General features: G+C 35.9%; 1 protein-coding gene across 5 annotated transcripts; it reads left to right on the forward strand.

Moving 5' to 3' along the window:
* The first annotated feature begins 261 nt into the window (after positions 1-261).
* Positions 262-20905, forward strand: LOC105034230 (F-box/LRR-repeat protein At1g67190). Of its 5 annotated transcripts, none has more exons than XM_029261552.2 (4): positions 262-398; positions 1164-2644; positions 17156-17232; positions 20584-20905. In XM_029261552.2, the coding sequence occupies exon 2, from the start codon at positions 1317-1319 to the stop codon at positions 2568-2570; it is 1254 nt and encodes a 417-aa protein (XP_029117385.1). In that variant the 5' UTR covers positions 262-398; positions 1164-1316; the 3' UTR covers positions 2571-2644; positions 17156-17232; positions 20584-20905. The 5 variants fall into 5 exon arrangements, with proteins under 5 accessions (XP_029117385.1, XP_019702478.1, XP_010907587.1 ...); XM_019846919.3 differs by lacking the exon at positions 17156-17232 and adding an exon at positions 20246-20327; XM_010909285.4 differs by lacking the exon at positions 17156-17232.
* The last annotated feature ends 166 nt before the right edge of the window (positions 20906-21071 follow it).

The raw sequence follows: 21071 nt of genomic DNA on the forward strand, positions 1-21071 counted from the left end.
ACAGATGGATGGCCAGGATTTTCTTGATTCAACTTTATTTAGATCACACTTCATAGAGTAAAGTCTACAGCGTAGGTTAGCCGAAACCCCAGCATGTGGCGCGCCGCCCTCTCCGCACGTGCGGCCGTCTCCAGACCAGTAAAGGCGGAGGAGAGTTGAAAAAAAGAAAAATAATAAAAAAAAAATTTCTAAAGAGAAAAATAGAAAATAAAGAAGAAGACGAGGACGAAGACAACCATCCAATAACGTGTTCGCCGCTGCTTGACCTTTTCTCCTCTTCTTCTCCATTGCAGCATCTTTTTATTAAGAAAAAATAAATAAAGTAGCGTAAATTATCATCAAACTTCTCGGCGGGTGGCATCGATTTTCTTCTTGGCCCTTTGTCGATTCCCGAGAAGGTAGAGTTCTTGATCGATATGTTAGATTGGATTAGATCCTCTTATTCATTAATATTTTTAATTTATTTTTTTTTCGTGGTTACTCAAGATCCTCTTGTTTTTTTTTTTTTGATAATTTTTAAATTTTTCGATCTCCTCCGGAGGAACTCGGCTGCCGGATTTCGATTTATTGTAATGTTTAATGCCCATTTTTTCTTTTTAAATTCCTTTTTCCAAAACGGAGATCTGTCTACTGGATTCATCCGACGCTCGTAAACTTATGAATCCGTGAAGAACTCTCAGATGTCAGGTTCTTGTAGTTGGAAAAATTCTATCTTTTGGCGAGATTGATTGCTTTTTATTATGAATTCGTGGATCCGGATTTTGTTATAACCTATTACGATTCTCAAGGTTTCATCAATATTTCGAAACTTTGATCTTGGATCTGCTTTTACTGGACATTGTGATGGATGCGGACCGCCTTGTGGTAATGTTTAGGTTATTGAAGCTTCTAAAATTTCAATGAATCTTTCTGAATAAAAGATGGCTGGTATGGCACTAATAAGATTTTGAATTTATGTAGATTGAACGTTAGTTCTGTCTGAAACTAGGAATTTGCATGAACTATCCGATGCTTGTACTGGTTGCTGACCTTCTGTTATTACATAAAATTTTGCAAAAACCTAGATTGTTTTGATGTTCTGCTTAGAATTTTTCTATCCCCACTATATTATCTTGATTCTTATAATTGGTCATTATTTAAATCCTTCATATTATCTGCTTCAGGAAATAAAAATTCTTGGTTTAATTGCCTCTGGATCTTACATGTTCTGCATTGGTTGCTATATGTACAAGTAGTTAGCTTTGGAGTTTATACAATGGAATCAATTCTAGAAGGCTAGTGCTCCCTATTTTCTATCGGGTAACTTTTTGTTATATATGGAGAACCTTCCCGTTGAAGTCATTGGTAATATTCTTTCCCATCTTGGAACTGCTCGGGATGTCGTTGTTGCATCTGCAACTTGCCGAAAATGGAGAGAAGCCTGTAGGAAACACCTTCACACCCTATCTTTCAATTCTGATGATTGGCCTCGTGATCTCCCCACGAGGCAGTTGGAGATTCTCATAACACAGACTATATTCCAGACTATGGGTTTGCAGTGCCTTTCAATCCATATGGACAATGCCCATGAGTTCTCAGCAGCTCCTGTCATCGCTTGGCTTATGTATACTAGAGAAACCCTACGGAGTCTTTCATATAATGTCCGTACAACTCCAAATGTAAACATTTTGGAGAAATGTGGCCGGCAGAAGCTGGAGATATTGGATTTGGACCACAATACTATTACTGGGGTTGAACCAAGTTACCAGAGATTTACTTGTCTCAAATCCCTTTCCTTGAGACATGTTAGTATCTCAGCTTTGGATCTGAGCCTATTGCTTGCTGCCTGCCCAAAAATAGAGTCTTTAACACTTGATACGCTAGAGATTGTAACATCAGATTCGCAATCTACAATGGAATTGAGCAGTCAAACACTGAAGAGTATTTATGCAAAATCCATAGGCGTGGATAAGATAATACTGGAAGCAGATAATCTTGAAAGTTTGCAGTTAAATGCATTAAACCTCGATCTTTTTGAGCTGATTGGAAAGGGTACCCTGAAACATCTCAAGATTGATGATGTCAGTGTCACTCATTTGGATATTGGTGAGAACACAGATCATCTGGAGGTTGTAGACGTTAGCAATTTTACAATTGTGTGGCCTAAATTCTACCATATGATATCTAGATCATCGAAACTGAGAAAACTCCGGCTTTGGGGTGTGGTGTTTGATGATGAGGATGAGATTGTCGATTCAGAAACTATTGCTGTTTCCTTTCCCCAGCTCAGACATCTTTCATTAAGTTATGAATTAAGGGATGGATTGCTCCATTATGGTCTTCAAGGTTCATCACAATTAGAGAATGTGTTGATATTGGAACTGGGATGGACAGTAATAAGTGAGCACTTTGGACATTGGGTTTGTGGGATGATTGAGAAATGCCCAAACCTTAAGAAGTTAGTCATCCATGGTATTCTTTCTGAGGCCAAAACTCGTGAAGAACGCCAGATGTTGGCCAATTTTACCTCATTCATTGTTCATCTCATGAGGAAATATGTAGATGTTGATGTGCAGTTTGAATATGAATGAGATTTTGAGGGTGATTTGAGCAGAGTTCACATCGTAATTTATTTCAGCCTGTGTAACCAGTACAGCAACTTCAGGTACAGATTCATCATTTTCTGTAAAATCTGCATCGCTCTATTTGTCTTGCCATCATATTATGGGCTTATGTAACTTACCTGCCAGGGGCAATTTTTTGTCAACTTGATTTTTAGTACAATATTCTGTTTCTAGTTCTAATATTTGGCAACAATGCACGCTTTACAATATGTTGTCACAATCATTATTTTGCATTTTTTAAATTTCATGAACCACTTCAACTATCTCGGTCATTTTCTTTTTCATGTCTATGATTACTATAAATGTCATAAATTCCTTTTGAGATGCATATTTGACTCAGCTATTCTTTGCTTAAAGATATGATGATGGACTGAGGATTTAAACTCGCTCTTGATATGGAATGTCTATCCAATTCTTTCCTATTCAAATTCTTGCAGACGTTAAATACTGTGGAATCATTTTCCGCCATATTGTTTGTGTGCTCAGATAATCAGTTAACATTTTGCAGTTAAACTTTCATGCTGTATTAACATCTGTTTATGGATCCACTTGATACTGTCCATTTAACTAGAAACACGCAAATTTATTTATTTTTTTTTTACAGAAATTGATATATGAACCTCAGTGTCTCCCTTTCCCTTCTTTTCCCTTTTATGCATTGTTTAATTAAGCTAATAGTTCAATTTAAGTGTGAAGTTTTGCTTTGTGCATGTGGAGGTGGTGACTTGGGGTAGTACACATATGGTCCAGCATTAGTCGTCACAAATTACAAAACTTCTCTTGCTGTTAATTTGCTCGAATATATGACACCTGTATTCAAGACATTACCAGACATTAGATTGACACGAAGTTGGTTACGAACAAATTTTGATGTGTAATAGAAAATGGTTGGCAATGCCATGATGGAGCTTTGAGATAAGGTGTAATTTTGTAACAAATGCAACATCTTAGAGAAATGATTCTAGTCATTAGTGTACCACATTTTGTCTAGACTAGAAAAAAATATCAGTATATCTGAAACTTATGGGGGATAAACAGATGCTCAATGGATGCTTATCATTTAAAAGTCATGTAGGCATGCTCGGGTGACCAGTCTTTCTTGTAGTAGATAAAAGCAATCGGGCTTATGGAGAAATTCAGATATTCCTATATCAATTCTTCATTAATATTTTAGGAAGGATATATTGCACTACCGGTCACATCAATGCTAAACAATATTAGACTTGCAGAGTCAAAAGCACCAGTGGTTTTTGAAAGCCCTTCACAATCATTCAAAATCCTATAAATGCATGCGGAGTTGCCTTTCTTTGTAACATTCTCAGAAAATCTTTGCATTCAGATAGCCTCCATACTCATCTAATCTCTTCAGATAACTTATTCTTCATTTGTCCATATTCAATTTTTAATCAAATAAAGAACATCAATTTAAAGTAAACCAATGCATCTAGCAAGAGGAACTTGTTGGGAATCAGATGCACAGCGGAATAGAATTTTAAAAATTTTTAGCATGCAACAACAATTGAAAACATGTCATCTGAACCCCAATCCCAAAATCACCTTAATGCATTCAATCAAACATAAATCACATGGCATATATAAGGAGGTTAGAAATGTTATACCAAACATGTAGATCCGAATATCCCGGTAATCCGTATCCTCGAGGCACCCAAGCGTGTGTCCTTCAATGGTGATCCACACGGATCTCGATCAAGGACTGGGGGAAAATTTTCTTCTCAAGAAAATCAGCAGCTGCTCCTTTCCTTGCATCACCAACACTTGGCGAGTTTCACACCTTTCTTTCCTCTCTAGAACATGTCAATCATCATGCCTCTAAGCCCACTTGCTGTCCAACATTTGGACAGTTTAAATCCACTCATAAGATCAAAAATCTGGTCCCTCAGATCCAACCCTTTGGATCTGATTTTAGACCACTCAGATCCAACACCTTGGATCTGATTTTTGATCACCTAGATCCAACAATTTGGGTCTGATTTTTGACCACTTATATCCATGCAACCCTTGACCTTTTTTCATGCCTTTTATGGTCCCAAATCATTACTCAAATAAGAGCCATGATAGGAGTCCAAACACCCTCTAACACCCAACCTTTGGGCGTCCCAATTAGAAGAAAGAAGCTTCCTTTTTGGCGTGAGATTTAGGAGAGTTTTATTCTCCATGGACTTCTCCCAGAAACGCCAACTATCTGGGGCATGAAGTGCTCTTCATGTGGAGGCATGAGGGCGTGAGAAATATTAGCATGAACACCTTCACGCAAGGACCAAGTGGCGCATGGAAGAGGTTTTTCCAAATTGGACTCTGCCTACATTTGACGCCATCCCATTTATAATAAACCAAAGGATGTGTGGCCAAGTGAAATGCGTGAAACACTTTCACGCAGAAGGGATTTAAGAAGTGCGCACTCCCTTTCATAAAACATGTGGAACTTCACGGTTTTATGGGCGTGGAAGAATCCTAGGAGCGTTGGACTCCTTAATCCAAGAGATAAATATGGAACCCCATCTCTTGGCATTTAAAATCCTTCCATTTAAATCCCACGCGCAAGATGAAACAAAGGAATACGTGAAAACTCTTTTCACGCATGAATTAAAAGGAGGGCGCAAACTTATTTCTGATCCTTTTATTCGTCCAACACTTGGACGTCAAAAGTAAGGAGGTGTGGAGAAGGAATTTCAAAGGACATGGACTCCTCTTTTAAGGCATTAAATCTTTCCTTGTATCCAACAGTTGGACACCCATAAATCAAGGAGCAATGGACCCAATCTAATATAGGACTTGAACCATTCAAGACCCAATTAGAAGTCCAATCGATCTGGTCTTTGACTAATCAAAGCTCAAAGCCACAATTGAATCCAAATAGATTAGGGATTAGGGTTTAAACACGTGCTAACATGTTAGACTCAAATCCATTTAGGATTTCAACCAAATCCAATTCAATTAGGTTCAACAAGACCTAATCAAAAGTCCAAGACCAATTCTCTTTTGTGTGTGACTCATTGGATTCCATATCTAGCCAGTAGTAGGTCAGGTTTATGTGCACCTAATCCAATTAGGTCCAAGATACATTGAACCTAAGTCCATCAATTAATTAAAACTCTTCTAATTAATTTACTGAATTAAATTTTTTTAATTTATTGGAACCTACAAATCAAGATTGACGTCTAACAACGTGTCATGACTATTTTGAAGATGTAGAATTTGATGGAATACCAAAATTATCCTTTCGCGGTGAGTTACTGTGCAATTCAATCCTTCGATCACACATCTCAGACAGACCATGGGTATGAAATCATGTCAAGCTCAAATACCTATCCATATATATCCTAATTTGATGATGACTCGGTTGATGAACCAGTAAAAACTCTTTTCTACTATTCATCCCTACTTTGGCTAGAGATTTTCTAAGTCATCACCTTATGAAATTACATAGGATGTTCTCTCCTCTTACAAGGAGTGACCGATTCTTTATTGACTATTCACAATCTCCATGCACACTTCATCATATCTAGAACATCTCACACAAGTCTCAAAATGGCATGTTAGGGAATAAACCAAAGTAGAGATCCATATACACAAGGTACCATGGTGATCTCAGATCAAAAGATCACTTGCACAACTTCCACTGGAGAATCATCTATCGCAATGCTATAAGACTGCATCAGATGTTTTTCCTGCGGATTAGTTCAGTGAACTCATTCTCCAATGAGCATCTACATCATTGTATTAGTGTTACCATACAAGTGATTGTGAGATTAATCACTCTCTCCGTCGAGCATACATAGGATGTACCAATCTTACCGGCATCATCCATCTCCGACTCGATGATCCAACGATTGAGAATATTTTAGACTGGGGCTATCAAGATTTTAGATCTCACTATTATGATTTCATCATGATCCTAAAATCATTGTCCTAATCTAATGGGATTTATCATAATCATGAATATGATACAACAAATGACGAAACACAATCCTTATAAAAGTATAAAATGATCAATGTCATGCAAATGAGTAGAAAGATAACACAAGATAATACAGAATAGTCCCATCGCATCAACCATGCGATTGACTCATAGGGTACTATTCTTTCAATCTCCCACTTGCATTAAAATCAATCGCCCCTATATCTAATGCCCATGCTATCAAGATGGCAATCACATTGCTGCTGTGTCAAGGCTTAGTGAATAGGTCTATTATGCAGTTTTTTATATCAACTCACTTATGATCACATCATGAATGAGGTTAAAGTACCTTAGGATGTGCGTGGGTTTCAGTGAGACCACTCCCAACTCAGTGATGAACTCTTTCATTAGGTGACTTTCATCAGCAATCTTCACTTACAACAATATATTGAGTCAACTATAGTTTGTTGTTTGGAATATTTTCAATTTACTGCTCCTTTGGTACTTCTTAGGTACTCGAGAATGCTTTTCACAATTTTTCAATGATCCTTTTTTGGATCTGTCTGAAAACTAATGCATCAAGCTTGGTACATAGAATATATGGATAAGTAAACTCTTTTACACCCATCCATATTGAACCCATTCAACACGAAAATTATGTACCTAGACTGGACAAGCCTAGCACCTACTTAGATCTATCTTTATAGATCTTTACACTAAGTATAATGAATGCATCACCCAAGTCTTACAAGGAATACATTTGTGATAGCAAGCTCTTAACCGATTGCAACATCGGGACAACTTTCTAATGTGCAGTATGTTATCCATATACAGAATCAAGAAGTCAGTGGAACTCCCACTTATTCTCTTGCACACACACGGTTCATTTATATTTTGATAAAGTCAAACAATTTGACTATCTCGTCAAAATGGACGTACTGACTCCTTAATGCTTGCTTACTAGATTTGCCCTCCCACTAGAAATAAATCTCTCCGGCTAATATACAGCAATAGCAAGTAAAATCCGGATGAACTTTCCTGTCAGCAGCCTATTGGATCATATTCATAGGTGCATCAACCAAAGACCATACTTGGTTGATATACATCAAGTCCATCTCGGATTTCATGGCTCCAAGCCATCCGTCAGAGTCTCTACTCATGACAATTTTGAATAGGTCATATTGGATCATCATTCTCAATGATGTGTAGTTCATTGTCATTCTGAATGACAAATCTATTTCTGAGTGGTACATTAAACACTTTTATTGACCTTCGGAGAGGAGATATGTGTCGCGGTTGTGTTCCATCAATGGGCACATTTGGTCGAAGAACAATTTGTGGACCCTCCATATGTAAATATGGAATAGTTTGTAGGTCTTAAACTTCTGAAGTTCAATTATCCTCCAATTACCAGTGGTATACTTACTGACAAACATCTTTTATTCAGTAGGATGGTAGAAATAGTATCACATACTCTTCTTAGGATAATCTACAAATCTATACTTATTTGGTCTAGCACGAAAACTTATGTACATCAATTCTTTTCACATAAGCTGGACAATCTGCCTCTTTTTTTTTCATATCTCATATAGAGTGCTAGTAACAGATATTGGTAGTACCTTTTTCATAATATATGCAGCAATAATTAGGGTATATCCCTAGGTTGAGATTAGAAGATCCGTGAAGCATATGATGGATCACACCATATCACATATGGAGTATCCATCTCGAGCCAGAGTTGTTATTACCCTTTAAACATCCATATGCATAAGGCCCTATAGCTCGCTTGCCCTATCTCCATGTCCAATACATGGAGATTAGGTCATCTTTATTCAGCTTCCATATGACTTACAGTTCTTGCAACAACTTGCATAAGTGGGAACCGTGATAGGTATCTAATACCTAAGAATCGAAACTGAAAATTAATCTGTATCATATACAAACCTTTAGCGAATGTAACCTTTGCATTTTGCTATTGCTTTACACTTGCAAAACGGCTTTTGTAACTTTATTACCAAATCTCAATATTGCTACAATGAAAAATAGGTACATTAGGCTGAGACATTCTTCGCCTTATTCTCCTCGATGATGCTATCCAGAAAGAAAGAATCAGGAAGTATTTGTAGGATCAAATCCTTACTCTACTCCTCATCCTATATAAGAATCTAACTAACTTAATCACATGATCAAGTCAATCAAGATTCACTTGACAGTCGTACTATCATCCGACATATCTCATATGCGATTCATTCCTCCTCTATAGCATCATTTACGATCGAATCGGAATCAGAAGAATAGGAGATAATCTCCTAAGTGAGAACTATTCTCATGCTCCTCAACCAATCCATGAGGTTCAATCAATTTAAAAGGTATCAAATATACCAGGCAGTGATGGTGAAGATGCAAATGAATATATAAAAGAATAAACTATAAATGGACTACTCATGATGACATGCACAATTTAGACGAGGTCTTTTATCTAATTGTGTCTTCCACTTATTTGGCGAATTTCATAGCCCTCAAGTATGGAAAACGAAAAATCCTGTCGTCAGGTTTTCAAGTCGGGTTGAGATCCCAATTCCTCTTCAAAGGCCTTGTGGTTGCACAACAAACCTTTGAGAAGTTTATAGGTAGGAACTTTTTTCAATTGCATCTCATGCAACTTCTAATATAACTTTTGCCTCTAAAATACTTGTAGCCTTGTGGTTGCACAATAAACTACAGTATTTAAGTCATACCATTCATTATCATATGATCATATTCGAATAATACTACCCTTGTGGATAGTACAACAAGGCAGCAGTACCCAAATATGCCATAAGCATCACTAAGTCAATATCATATCCAGTCTTATAGCAAGTTTTGTGGTTGCACAACAAACTTACTATAATTTTTGACATACTCTATTGACTTAGCATGAGCTAAATACCATTGGCATCATTATGCACCAAGATAGTATCATATTAGTCCTCACAGCAAGTCTTGTGGTTGCATAACAAACCTACTATGGTTCTTGACATAATACTGGCTTGGCATGAAGGAAAGCATGGGTAGTGTTTTTAACACTTTGCCATTATGACTTAATATAATTAAATGAGGAACTTAGGTCTCAAGCATATCCATAACATATACAAATGCATCACATGCAATTATGTAACTACCAACATAAAAGAACATATAATAAAAACAGATGGTTATGGACTTTTCTTAACATAATCCATCCAAGCCACTGGATAGATTATGGGTCTAACCCTAGGTATATGACAGACTGAACCATCTCATGGTCAATCTTCACGCGCCTCTGCTCTCAAGACATCTGGTTGTTGAGTCTTCATCTCCATAAAAGCTTCTATAAATGCTCTGTTTTCTTTTTTTATCTGAAAATAGAAAGAAATAATTTCTATCTATTTTTAAATAAAATTTTCTATCCTTAATTTTACATCAATATGTAAAAGTCCTAATCAATTGAGAATATATAAAGATAGGAACAGAAAGATACAGCTAAAAATATAAATGTATCAAGGTCAATCTGCCCCAATTTTCAACTAGTGCAGATACATTCATATAATCAGCCATTATAGATACATTCACAGATACATCTATCACATAGCTGTTTTCTAGTCCATAACCATTCATCATGCAATTTATAACAACTTTATAAGGCATGAAAATAAATAATCATGTTATTCTAATTGTGATATCATTCATGCACATGTTAATAAAAGATGTTTAAAACATGGGTGCAGGACCCATCTAGGGTTTTTAATTCGGATTCAACTTTTGACCCAACTTCAATTATAAGTCAACCACATGTCATCCTTTTGAATTAAGTTAATCAATTCTTAAACAAATCCTAATTAGGTTTGCAAAGAATCGGTCAACTATAGCTCAAGTCCTAATCAAATTAGGTCAATGATAATTTGGTTAACTTTAATTGAACTCAATTTTTAATCAAATTAGAATTATGAATTTGATTTGATCTACAATCATAAATCCTAATCAGATTAGGCTAATGAATTATAGTCAAAACAAATCCATCGACAAAAATCCTAATGTGTGTTTGAAGCATCTTTTTTCCATGATCTAGATTTTCAACCACCTACATGACTAGGTCAACTACCATGTTGGGAGACCCAACCATGACCATCGCCCGTTCTGTGGCGGCCGACCCTGGGTCTAGGGTGTGTGCATTACATGCTACAACCCTTCGTCTCGCGCATCCCATGCACAAGGCAGCAATATCATGAAAATTTTAGATTATCAAATCTAGCCCAAACTTGTCACACAAGTCATGAAGCTATGGAATTACATGCCAAGATTTCGATCAGGGACAAGATAACTATTATCCTTTAGAAGAAATGCTACAAACCAGCAATTAAATATCATCCAAAATTTTGATTTTGACATATAATGAATTAGATCTAATCCATATCACAAACAATAACATGCAGTTTGATTGAATCAATCAAGGATGGCTCTGATACCACTGTTGGAAATTGGATGTGCAGTGGAATAGAATTTTAAAAATTTTTAGCATGCAACAACAATTGAAAATATGTCATCTGAACCTCAATCCCAAAATCATCTTAATGCATTCAATCAAACATAAATCACATGGCATATATAAGGAGGTTAGAAATGTTATATCAAACATATAGATCCGAATATCCCAGTAATCCGTATCCTTGAGGCACCCAAGCATGTACCCTCCAACAGTGATCCACAAGGGTCTCGATAAAGGACTCTCTCCGATCCGGATTCGTCGAATTTTCTTCTCAAGAAAATCAGCAGCTGCTCCTTTCCTTGCATCACCAACACTTGGCAATTTTCACACCTTGCTTTCCTCTCTTGGACATGTCAATCATCATGCCTCTAAGCCCACTTGCTGTCCAACATTTGGACAGTTTAAATCCACTCATAAGATAAAAAATCTGGTCCCTCAGATCCAACCCTTTGGATTTGATTTTAGACCACTCAAATCCAACACCTTGGATCTGATTTTAATCACCTAGATCCAACAATTTGGATCTGATTTTTGACCACTTATATCCATGCAACCCTTGACCTTTTTTCATGCCTTTTATGGTCCCAAATCATTACTCAAATAAGAGCCATGATAGGAGTCCAAACACCCTCCAACACCCAACCTTTGGGCGTCCCAACTAGAAGCAAGAAGCTTCCTTTTTGGCATGAGATTTAGGAAAGTCTTATTCTCCATGGACTTCTCCCAGAAATGCCAACTATTTGGGGCATGAAGTGCTCTTCATGCGGAGGCATAAGGGCATGAAAAATATTAGCATGAACACCTTCACGCAAGGACCAATAGGCGCATGGAAGAGTTTTTTTCCAAATTGGACTCTGCCAACATTTGACACCATCCCATTTATAATAAACCAAAGGATGTGTGGCCAAGTGAAATGCGTGAAACACTTTCACGCAGAAGGGATTTAAGAAGTGCGCACTCCCTTTCATAAAACGTGTGGAACTTCACTGTTTTGTGGGTGTGGAAGAATCCTAGGAGTCTTGGACTCCTTAATCCAAGAGATAAATATGGAACCCCATCTCTTGGCATTTAAAATCCTTCCATTTAAATCCCACGTGCAAGATGAAACAAAGGAACGTGTGAAAACTCTTTTCACGCGTGAATTAAAAGGCAAAAGGAGGGTGCAAATTATTTTTTATCCTTTTATTCGTCCAACACTTGGATGTCAAAAGTAAGGAGGCATGGAGAAGGAATTTCAAGGGACATGGACTCCTCTTTTAAGGCATTAAATCTTTCCTTGTGTCCAATAGTGGGACACCCATAAATCAAGGGGCAATGGACCCAATCTAATATAGGACTTGAACCATTCAAGACCCAATTAGAAGTCCAATCGATTTGGTCTTTGACTAATCAAAGCCCAAAGCCACAATTGAATCCAAATAGATTAAGGATTAGGGTTTAAACACGTGCTAGCATGTTGGACTCAAATCCATTTAGGATTTCAACCAAATCCAATCTAATTAGGTTCAACAAGACCTAATCAAAAGTCCAAGACCCTTTTTTTTTTTGTGTGATCCATTGGGTTTTACATCTAGCCAGCAGTAAGTCAGGTTCATGTGCACCTAATCCAACTAGGTTCAAGACATATTGAACCCAAGTCCATCAATTAATAGAACTCTTCTAATTAATTTACTGAATTAAACTCTATTAGAAGTCCAATCGATCTAGTCTTTGACTAATAAAAGCCTAAAGCCACAATTGAATCCAAATAGATTAAGGATTAGAGTTTAAACACGTGCTAGCATGTTGGACTCAAACCCATTTAGGATTTCAACCAAATCCAATCTAATTAGGTTCAACAAGACCTAATCAAAAGTCCAAGATCATTTTTTTTTGTGTGTGATCCATTGGGTTTCACATCTAGACAGCAGTAGGTCAGGTTCATGTGCACCTAATCCAACTAGGTTCAAAACATATTGAACCCAAGTCCATCAATTAATAGAACTCTTCTAATTAATTTACTGAATTAAACTCCTTTAATTCACTGGGCCTACAAGTCAAGATTGACGTCTAGCAACGTGTCATGACTACCCAGAAATGTGAAATTTGATGAAATACCAAAATTATTCTTCTGTGGCGAGTTACCTTGCAATTCAATCCTTCGATCACACAACATCCCAGACAAGCTATAGGCATGGAATCATGTCAAGCCCAAATACCTATTCATATGTATTTTGATCTGATGATGACTTGATTGATGAACCAGTAAAAAATCTTTTCTACTGTTCATCCCTACTTTGACCAGAGATTTTCTGAGTCATCACCTATGAGATCACATAGGATGTTTTTTCTCTTACAAAGAGTGATCGATTCCTTATTGACCACTTACAACCTCCATGTACATTTCACCATATCCAGAACATCCCATACAAGTCTCAAAATGGCATGTTAGGGAATGAACCAAAATAGGGATCTATATATACAAGGTACCATGGTGATTTCAGATCAAAAGATCACTTACACCATTCTCACTGGAGAACCATCTGTTAACATGCTGTAAGGCTCTACCAGATGTTCTACCTGCGGATCAGTTCAGTGAATTCATTTTTCAATGGGCATCTACATCCTTGTATTAGTGTCACCATATAAGTGATTGTAAGATCAATCATCCTTTCCGTCGAGCATACATAGGATGTACCAGTCTTACCGGCATCATCGATCCCCGACTCGATAATCCAATGACTGAAAATATTTTAGACTAGGGCTATCAAGATTTTAGATCTCACTGGTATGATCTCATCATGGTCCTAAAATCATTGTTCTAATCTATGGGGTCGTCATAATCATGAAAATGATGCAGCAAATGACGAAACACAATACCTCATAAAAATATAAAATGATTAATGTCATGCAAATGAGCAGGAAGATAATACAAAATAGTCCCATCACATCAACCATGCGATTAGCTTGTAGGGCATCATTCTTTCAGAACTACCCAGCCGCATTTTTTTCAGCTTACCGATATTCTGTCAATGCCTTTTTATGGGGGGCATTAAACCTTTGACTTTTTCTTTCTTTCTTTATTATTTATTTGGTTGTAGACCCAAATATATGTAAGGGAATTTGTCACCAGTTATCCTATAAAATCTTCACTAATAAGTTAATTTTATACTCTTCTGTCTTTGTATCTGCCAAAGAACCTGTGACATCATTTATTAATTACATGTTATTGACATAATCATGAATCAGTAGTGACAAACCTGAGGTTGGATATTGCTCATTGTCGACATTTCACATTATTAGAGTTTTATGTGTAATTTTTAAATGCTTAGTTTTTCTACTCCAAAACTAGGTTGGTAATATAATTAAGCCAATATCACCAGCCTTATAACTCATTTTTGAAGCACAGTGAAAACCTAATGAAGATAATGAAGAGAAGAGGAACTATGCCTTGTCATGGACCTCTTGCCTTCCAGAAAATGTTTCAAAACTTGCCTATATTTTTGATTTGTCTGGAGTGTTGGTGGTGTAATGGAATTTTGATTTTGACATATTAGCCCCACTTTCCAACCTAATCCAAAATTAGCGCACCTATTCTTATAACAAAACATATTGATCCTTATCTTTTTGTGAACAGGACAAAACAGACTTTGCTACCCAAACAGTAATTTGTTATACTCTTTATATGAAATTATGATTATAAAATTAATCTATTCTATTACGATTAATTCAGAGGAGAGTGGAGACATGGATCACCCAAGGAAAATTTCATTGGTAATGGTATGATGGGTTAAATTCAATTTTTTTTCCTTTAAGATAATCAGGTTAATGGTATTAGTAAGTAGCTAGACAATAGCATTTGCAATAAAAGGTCCTATATATATATAATGAAAGGGGATTAACTTAGTATTTGGTTGGGAAAGGATAGTTAACACAACAAATTCATTTAGCAGCTTCACCAAAATTTTGGAGTTTTGGGCAAAAAATTAAAGTCTCATGCAAAAAAAAAAAAAAAAGTGGAAGAAAAAGCATCTAAGAAAAGTTATTATGCTATATATGTCATATTATAGAGGTTTTTTGTTTGTGTAGTTTTGGCAGCTTTAGGCTGAAGTTAATATTTTATTCAAGTGACCTGTCAACACTTATATTTGAACTATGATTGTGTGAAAATTCACAACCTTTTGCAGTCATGAAGCTTTCTAATTCCTAGTAGTTTCAAGTCTTTTTCCATCATTTTTGAGTAAAACTCACAAATATATTAAAGTGGGGCATTTCTTTCTTAAATCTTTGAGGTTAATTGGCTATCAATTAAATGTATGAAGTAATGAAATGAACTAAATATTAAACATCAAATATTTGACAAGATTTTTTTAACAATTCCAAAAACAATGATTAGCCACTGGAATTCAAGATCCACAATGTTGAGTTTGATCTACACATTTAAAATGGATGGAAATTAAAAATCATATATATTTTGGAGGTCTTCAACATACACATCAAGTGAGTACAATAATGAACAGTACTAATTCCACTAGTGTGCCAAAATATATGATAGGGCACATAAATCAAAGGTACACTTTATTGATCATGATCTACATATCTGAAAACATGATTTTTTTAAGTTCAACATATTTTGATGATTAGATCATAGCAAAACATAGTACCATCCTATTAAAACCATTTGCTTTTTGATTTATTTGATGGTTAAAGATCACCAAAATGATTTTTGGTTTCTAGATAATTTTTTTATGCTGTAGACCACATTCAATTGTTTGGATATTTAATTTGGATGCTCCATCATTGACTTTGAATTCTTAAATCTTGTCTGAGTTTTAACATTTAGTGGCAGTCCTCATATGGTTATTTAATTAAAAAGATGTTCTTACTATGCATGATTGTGGTTTGAATTTGACTGTTCACATCAAATTATCATAATAGGGCCCCTGTTAGAGGTCTTAACCCATTAAAGGTTGCATTTAACATCTATAAGTAATCACTCCCTCTTTAACATCAAGAAATAGAAAGAAACACAAACCAAAATTGACACTAGCCCATGTACTTCAAGAGAACAAAGAAATCACCTAAATATGTTATTAAATACTGAATATATAAATTAAACAGTATTTGTGGCTAATTTCACTCATTTTTGTTTTGAAAACTGAAACTGCAGAAACTGATTGAAGCTACTGGAATTAATTAAAATCAAGTTTTCAGGGTAAGTTATTGCTTAGTTCAAAGCCAAATTGATCTGTTTTGACTAAAATGGATTTGGTTCAGCGGAAACATCAAATCTTATATCTTAACAGATTTTAGGTGTCCCATTAATCATGCTAGAAAAGTTAAATATGAAATTTTGATCAGAAGTCTTCCTAAATATCTCCATGAATTAGGTAATTCTAGTAGTACATGAGGGAAGCTGCAATCAACTCTACAATTGGTTCCCCAAACACAAGCATACATATTATTCTTTCTTTGACTTTATATCAGCACTGTGCACTAATTTCCAATTACAAAACCATGCAAGATAAATCTATAGTTTGTCTTGCATTTTCTTGATCTTGGCAAGGCCATGACGTAATCTTACAGTCCATGGGTTTATTATCTTTTCTTCCCCTGTTTCTTATAAGAGTTAGGATAATATGAATAAAATCTTTCGCTGCTCCTTTAGTCTTTAGTATTGTCAAGGGGTGCTCATCACTTCCTCTGTTAAGAAATCAAAGATTTACAGAACTATGTAATTGGTATTTCTCTCCATCTATTCATTAGTTGCTCTCTCTTTTTTTTTTTGCACTGAAATCTTTGGTCATCTAGTACTTACTAAATGGTGATAACCAATCATCATACAATCCCATATATTTTACTTGGACTTTCTTATTTCTTATGAACTTCTTCAAGTAGCTAACCAGTCTTTATATATTCTACTGCACCTTCTTACAAGACCCGAAACCTTGCTTTTATTGTGTTCATGTGATTTTCTTTTTCCCATGAGCACATTCATAGAATAAATAAGTGTTTTGCTTCAAGGCATGATTCTCTATGTTTATGGTGCCTGTTGATTGCATTATTCAGAGACATGTTATTCCAATTAAAGTAACACTTCTTTAGCAAGGCCATCACAGTTGAAATCTTGCCACCATCTTAACATCATAGGTGCTGTGTGCTTGGAATCCACCAGAATGGGGACATTGTTCAAAGAGTTTTGGAAATGCACCAATAATAGCCCCAAGGTACAAGTTATCCATATTTGATGGCACAATTGATGTTTTATATTAATTATAACATCCATCATTAGACTGGAAGCGACAAATGAGAAGATTTCTTTTAGTGGAGGTAGGAATGAAGTTGGAAATGAGAACATAGAAGAAAGAATAGGTTATCTTTATTTTTGCTCCTAGTCTCTCTATCTCTCTCTAGTAAACAATAATTTGTCTTCTTTGAGATGGAACAAACCTAACCAGGTGGCAGCTTTAGCAAGATCAGGCCAAACCATGATGCAGTGCCTCCATCTTATTTGCATTAAATATCTGAAAACAGCTGTTGTATCTCCAATGGCACAGTTGAAGTTAATAAAGGAAGATCTCATGTAGATTCAAAAGGTTTTCAAGATTTCTTTATATGGTAAATGCAGTTCTAGGAAACAGCAAAGTCCATTATATAGGATCTATAGGATGGAATGAACAAATCCCCTTAATGGGGACTTCATGTTCGGCAATCAGGAAGTACAGAGGAGGGTATAAGTTGTATCTTTCAACTTGTCATGTACTCCCCACACAAGAGGATGTGTGGGCAGGATTTCTAGGTCGCAGCATTTTGCTTGAGGTGACTGGCTTGTTCGTTAGCTGGATAATCAATGCTGTTCTCCTTTAGAATTTTCTTTTAATAAGTTCTGCATTTTTTAAGAGTTATGTTAGATGAATAAACCTTTAAAATTTTATAAGGACCTCTGAGGTTAACTAAAATTTCAATTCTTTAAGAAGCATACTAAACACCATTTACTCGATGTGGAATGTGTAATATATGCAGTTATGCTCCTTGGCTGTTATGACCTGAGCCTTGAATTGAACTAGGCTTCCTGGTTATGGCTATGCCCTCACATTCTGAGATGTTTTGCTTTATTTACTATGGTTTTTACAAATATAGAGGTGCAACTTTATGATTATCCTACATTTGTTGAGCTATTGGAAACTATGACTTTATAGCAGTAATTTAGAACCAATGCTTGAATATCTGGTTTTAGCTTTTATTCAACTGGAGCTTGATAGTTAGGTCAAAACAATCATGCCCCACACAACAAGTTTAATGCATTTCAGGAGATAAATGTACATACAAAGATCCTATTAAGTGCTTGAAGAGCAACTCCGAAATAAGGACTTGTTTGATGAGGATATCTCTACTCCTATAGTGGAAACTTTGAGGGTATGTCTGCATTCCTTGAGTTCTGCATCACCATGGGCTCAATTCCATTTGGCTCCACTAATCTTTCTATTTGCTGTTATCACCTACTGCAAACCTTCCCTTTTTTTGCCCCTGGGAGTCTGTCTTTTCCTTCTAGTGCCAACAATCTCACAAAGTTGTGGACCATCAATGGGATTTCACCCATTCACCTGCTTCTAATGTGCAGTGCATGCATAGTCATCAAGTTATTGTTAGTTGGAGCTGAGTGAATATGGCTTATGATACTAAAGCCACAGTTTGGGTTGTTTGAGGAGGTCAGAAAAGGAATAGGAGGACAGTTTTTGGATATTGGCAAACAATTGGTCTGACCAAGTTGAAAGAAGGTAGATGAGTGTGTTTGCGACTAGGTGGTCGAGTCAGTAAAATAGATATAGATAATGAGACATATCTCAGAAGGCACCAAAAAATGTACCCAGTATAAGATTTTGCTGGACATCTGCAGGTAAAATGGGCATTAAAGCCCCAAATGAACCACCTGTCCCCCGTGTATCATACTGAAACCTGTTTGGCAGCTTATTATGGGTACACACTGGGGCAAGCACAGCAGTATTCATAGATAATTGGCCTAGTATAAAGTAAAAAAATTGTTCTAATTTAACTTCAGTATTACTCGAAAGATTTTAGAATATAGCATGTTTTGATGTCAAAAGTAAACACGGACCTTTTGTTTCTCCAATTATCATTGACTTTATAGTTGGTGTTTTATGCTTACCTCATATGTATATGCTTTTTGAGCTCTTCCCTTGGATTCTCTTATTTAACTTATATGTTACAAGGGAAAAGCCTAGCATGTCACCTAGCATTTCTCCCTTACCCTCTCCTTTTCGATTTCCTGTTACTCAGTCTCATTCTTGTTGATCTTTGAGAACGATCATCCTTTTGTTTCTGTTGAGATTGGAATACCTATGTTTCTGTTGAGACTGGAATATGAAACAGTACCAGATAGTATTTTGTACCACGGAAATCACTTATTGCCAATATATCATGGGTTTGTTAACAAGCTAATAACTAATCAGTTTTTGTTTTTTTTTTTTTTTTTTTTTTTGATGGGAGTTGAAATATGGAGACAACAGTTTTTATTTATTTATTTTTGATTGTTTGTGTTTTCTTGGAAGTTATACTCTGATGGCATATCTGAAACCATAGAATAGATGTGCTCTTTTAAATAAAGTATGTGATAGATGTGTTCTACTCTAATGGCCCTAAATTGCAAAGGAATGGAGGAAAAGGATTCGTGTAGCTGACTCCAACTAGTTTGGGATTAAGGTTTAGTTGAGTTGCAGAATGTGCTCATCAGCACATTCTAACTTGCATTATTGTAGAGACAAAGTTCAGATATTAATCTTGCAATTCAATTAAAAAAAAATGAACATTATATGTCTCAAAATCTGAAGTCTAATGATTATTTACAACATGAAAAGACATGTCTATGGTACTTGAAACCTGAAACCTCATTTTTTTTTCTTATTTCATCAAATCCGGCTTTTTACCCTGCAAAGTATTTGACAGATATGCAGCCATTTTATTGTAAAATGCTTATCATATCACTGAATTGATATTGTTACATCATTTGTTAATGCTGATTTTATATTGAAAACATCCTTTTGCTAATTCACAAGGCACGAGATGTTTGTTTTTCATTATGTCTATATGACCTTTTTCTTTCTACTAATTCACAAGGTGCAGAAGTTTTTCTGATGATGATGTGAACTTCTGTTTCACCCGTATTTCTTTTCTGCATTCTGTTCACCAATTTCAAAGTAAACCAGTTCTTATCCTCAGCAGGAATCTTAGCTCTCTGATTCAGATCTGGGCAGCTAGAAAATAATTCTTAAACAACACAAACAGCAAGGAGCCTGGCCAAATTGTAATTCACTTCACATTTCTCTTGTCAAAACCTCTTGAGGGCCTCTTATTTAAAGAAATAATCTTTCAGAGTTTATAATATATAGTTGGTATAGGATTGCCTTCTTGTTGGTGGGGCCTACTAAACCAAATTTTGGTTTGTATGACTCTTCGGCATTTTGAATGATTCATAATGAGTTCTGTATTTTAGTATGTTATCTAGTCCTTTAATTTTATATTAAAAGTTGGGTAATGACAATTTGCTTATTCCTCTGCAGATGTGCCATATTATCTTTTGGTCACTGACATATCTGCCAATGCTCTCAGTGCTGATTGTTTTATTCAATGCAGTGCGTTTATGGTGGGAACAATGTAGCTGCTATATATATGGCTGAAGATTTGTATATTGTTTACATAAGCTTAAGGTTGAGGAACGAAAATCTTAACCAGATCATTTTCTCAGATGGGATGCTTGCATTGCCTGCTGCCACTTGAGTCTCTAGGATTTTTTACATTCATTAATTCTCTTGAGGCGTCACGAAGAAATGAACAGAAATTGCCCCTCATCTGGAATGTCATATTTCACAAAATTGCTTTCTCCATGGCTACATCAATTTAGTTGGTCTTTGATGCATTACATATAAACTAATGGGGGTGGGCTTGCTGATTAACATCTTGAGTCATTGCAGATGCAAGTCAGAGGAGAGAGCACTTGAATCGGCAATTTTTTCCATTTTCTTTTGTGATTTCTTCTCATATGTTCCCT

This window comes from Elaeis guineensis, chromosome 7 (assembly GCF_000442705.2).
Source record: "Elaeis guineensis isolate ETL-2024a chromosome 7, EG11, whole genome shotgun sequence".
NCBI classification, from domain to species: domain Eukaryota; kingdom Viridiplantae; phylum Streptophyta; class Magnoliopsida; order Arecales; family Arecaceae; genus Elaeis; species Elaeis guineensis.

What these genes read in the sequence shown, in the direction of transcription:
- LOC105034230 (XM_029261552.2), top strand. Translation starts at nt 1,317, where the DNA reads ATGGAGAACCTTCCCGTTGAAGTCATTGGTAATATTCTTTCCCATCTT.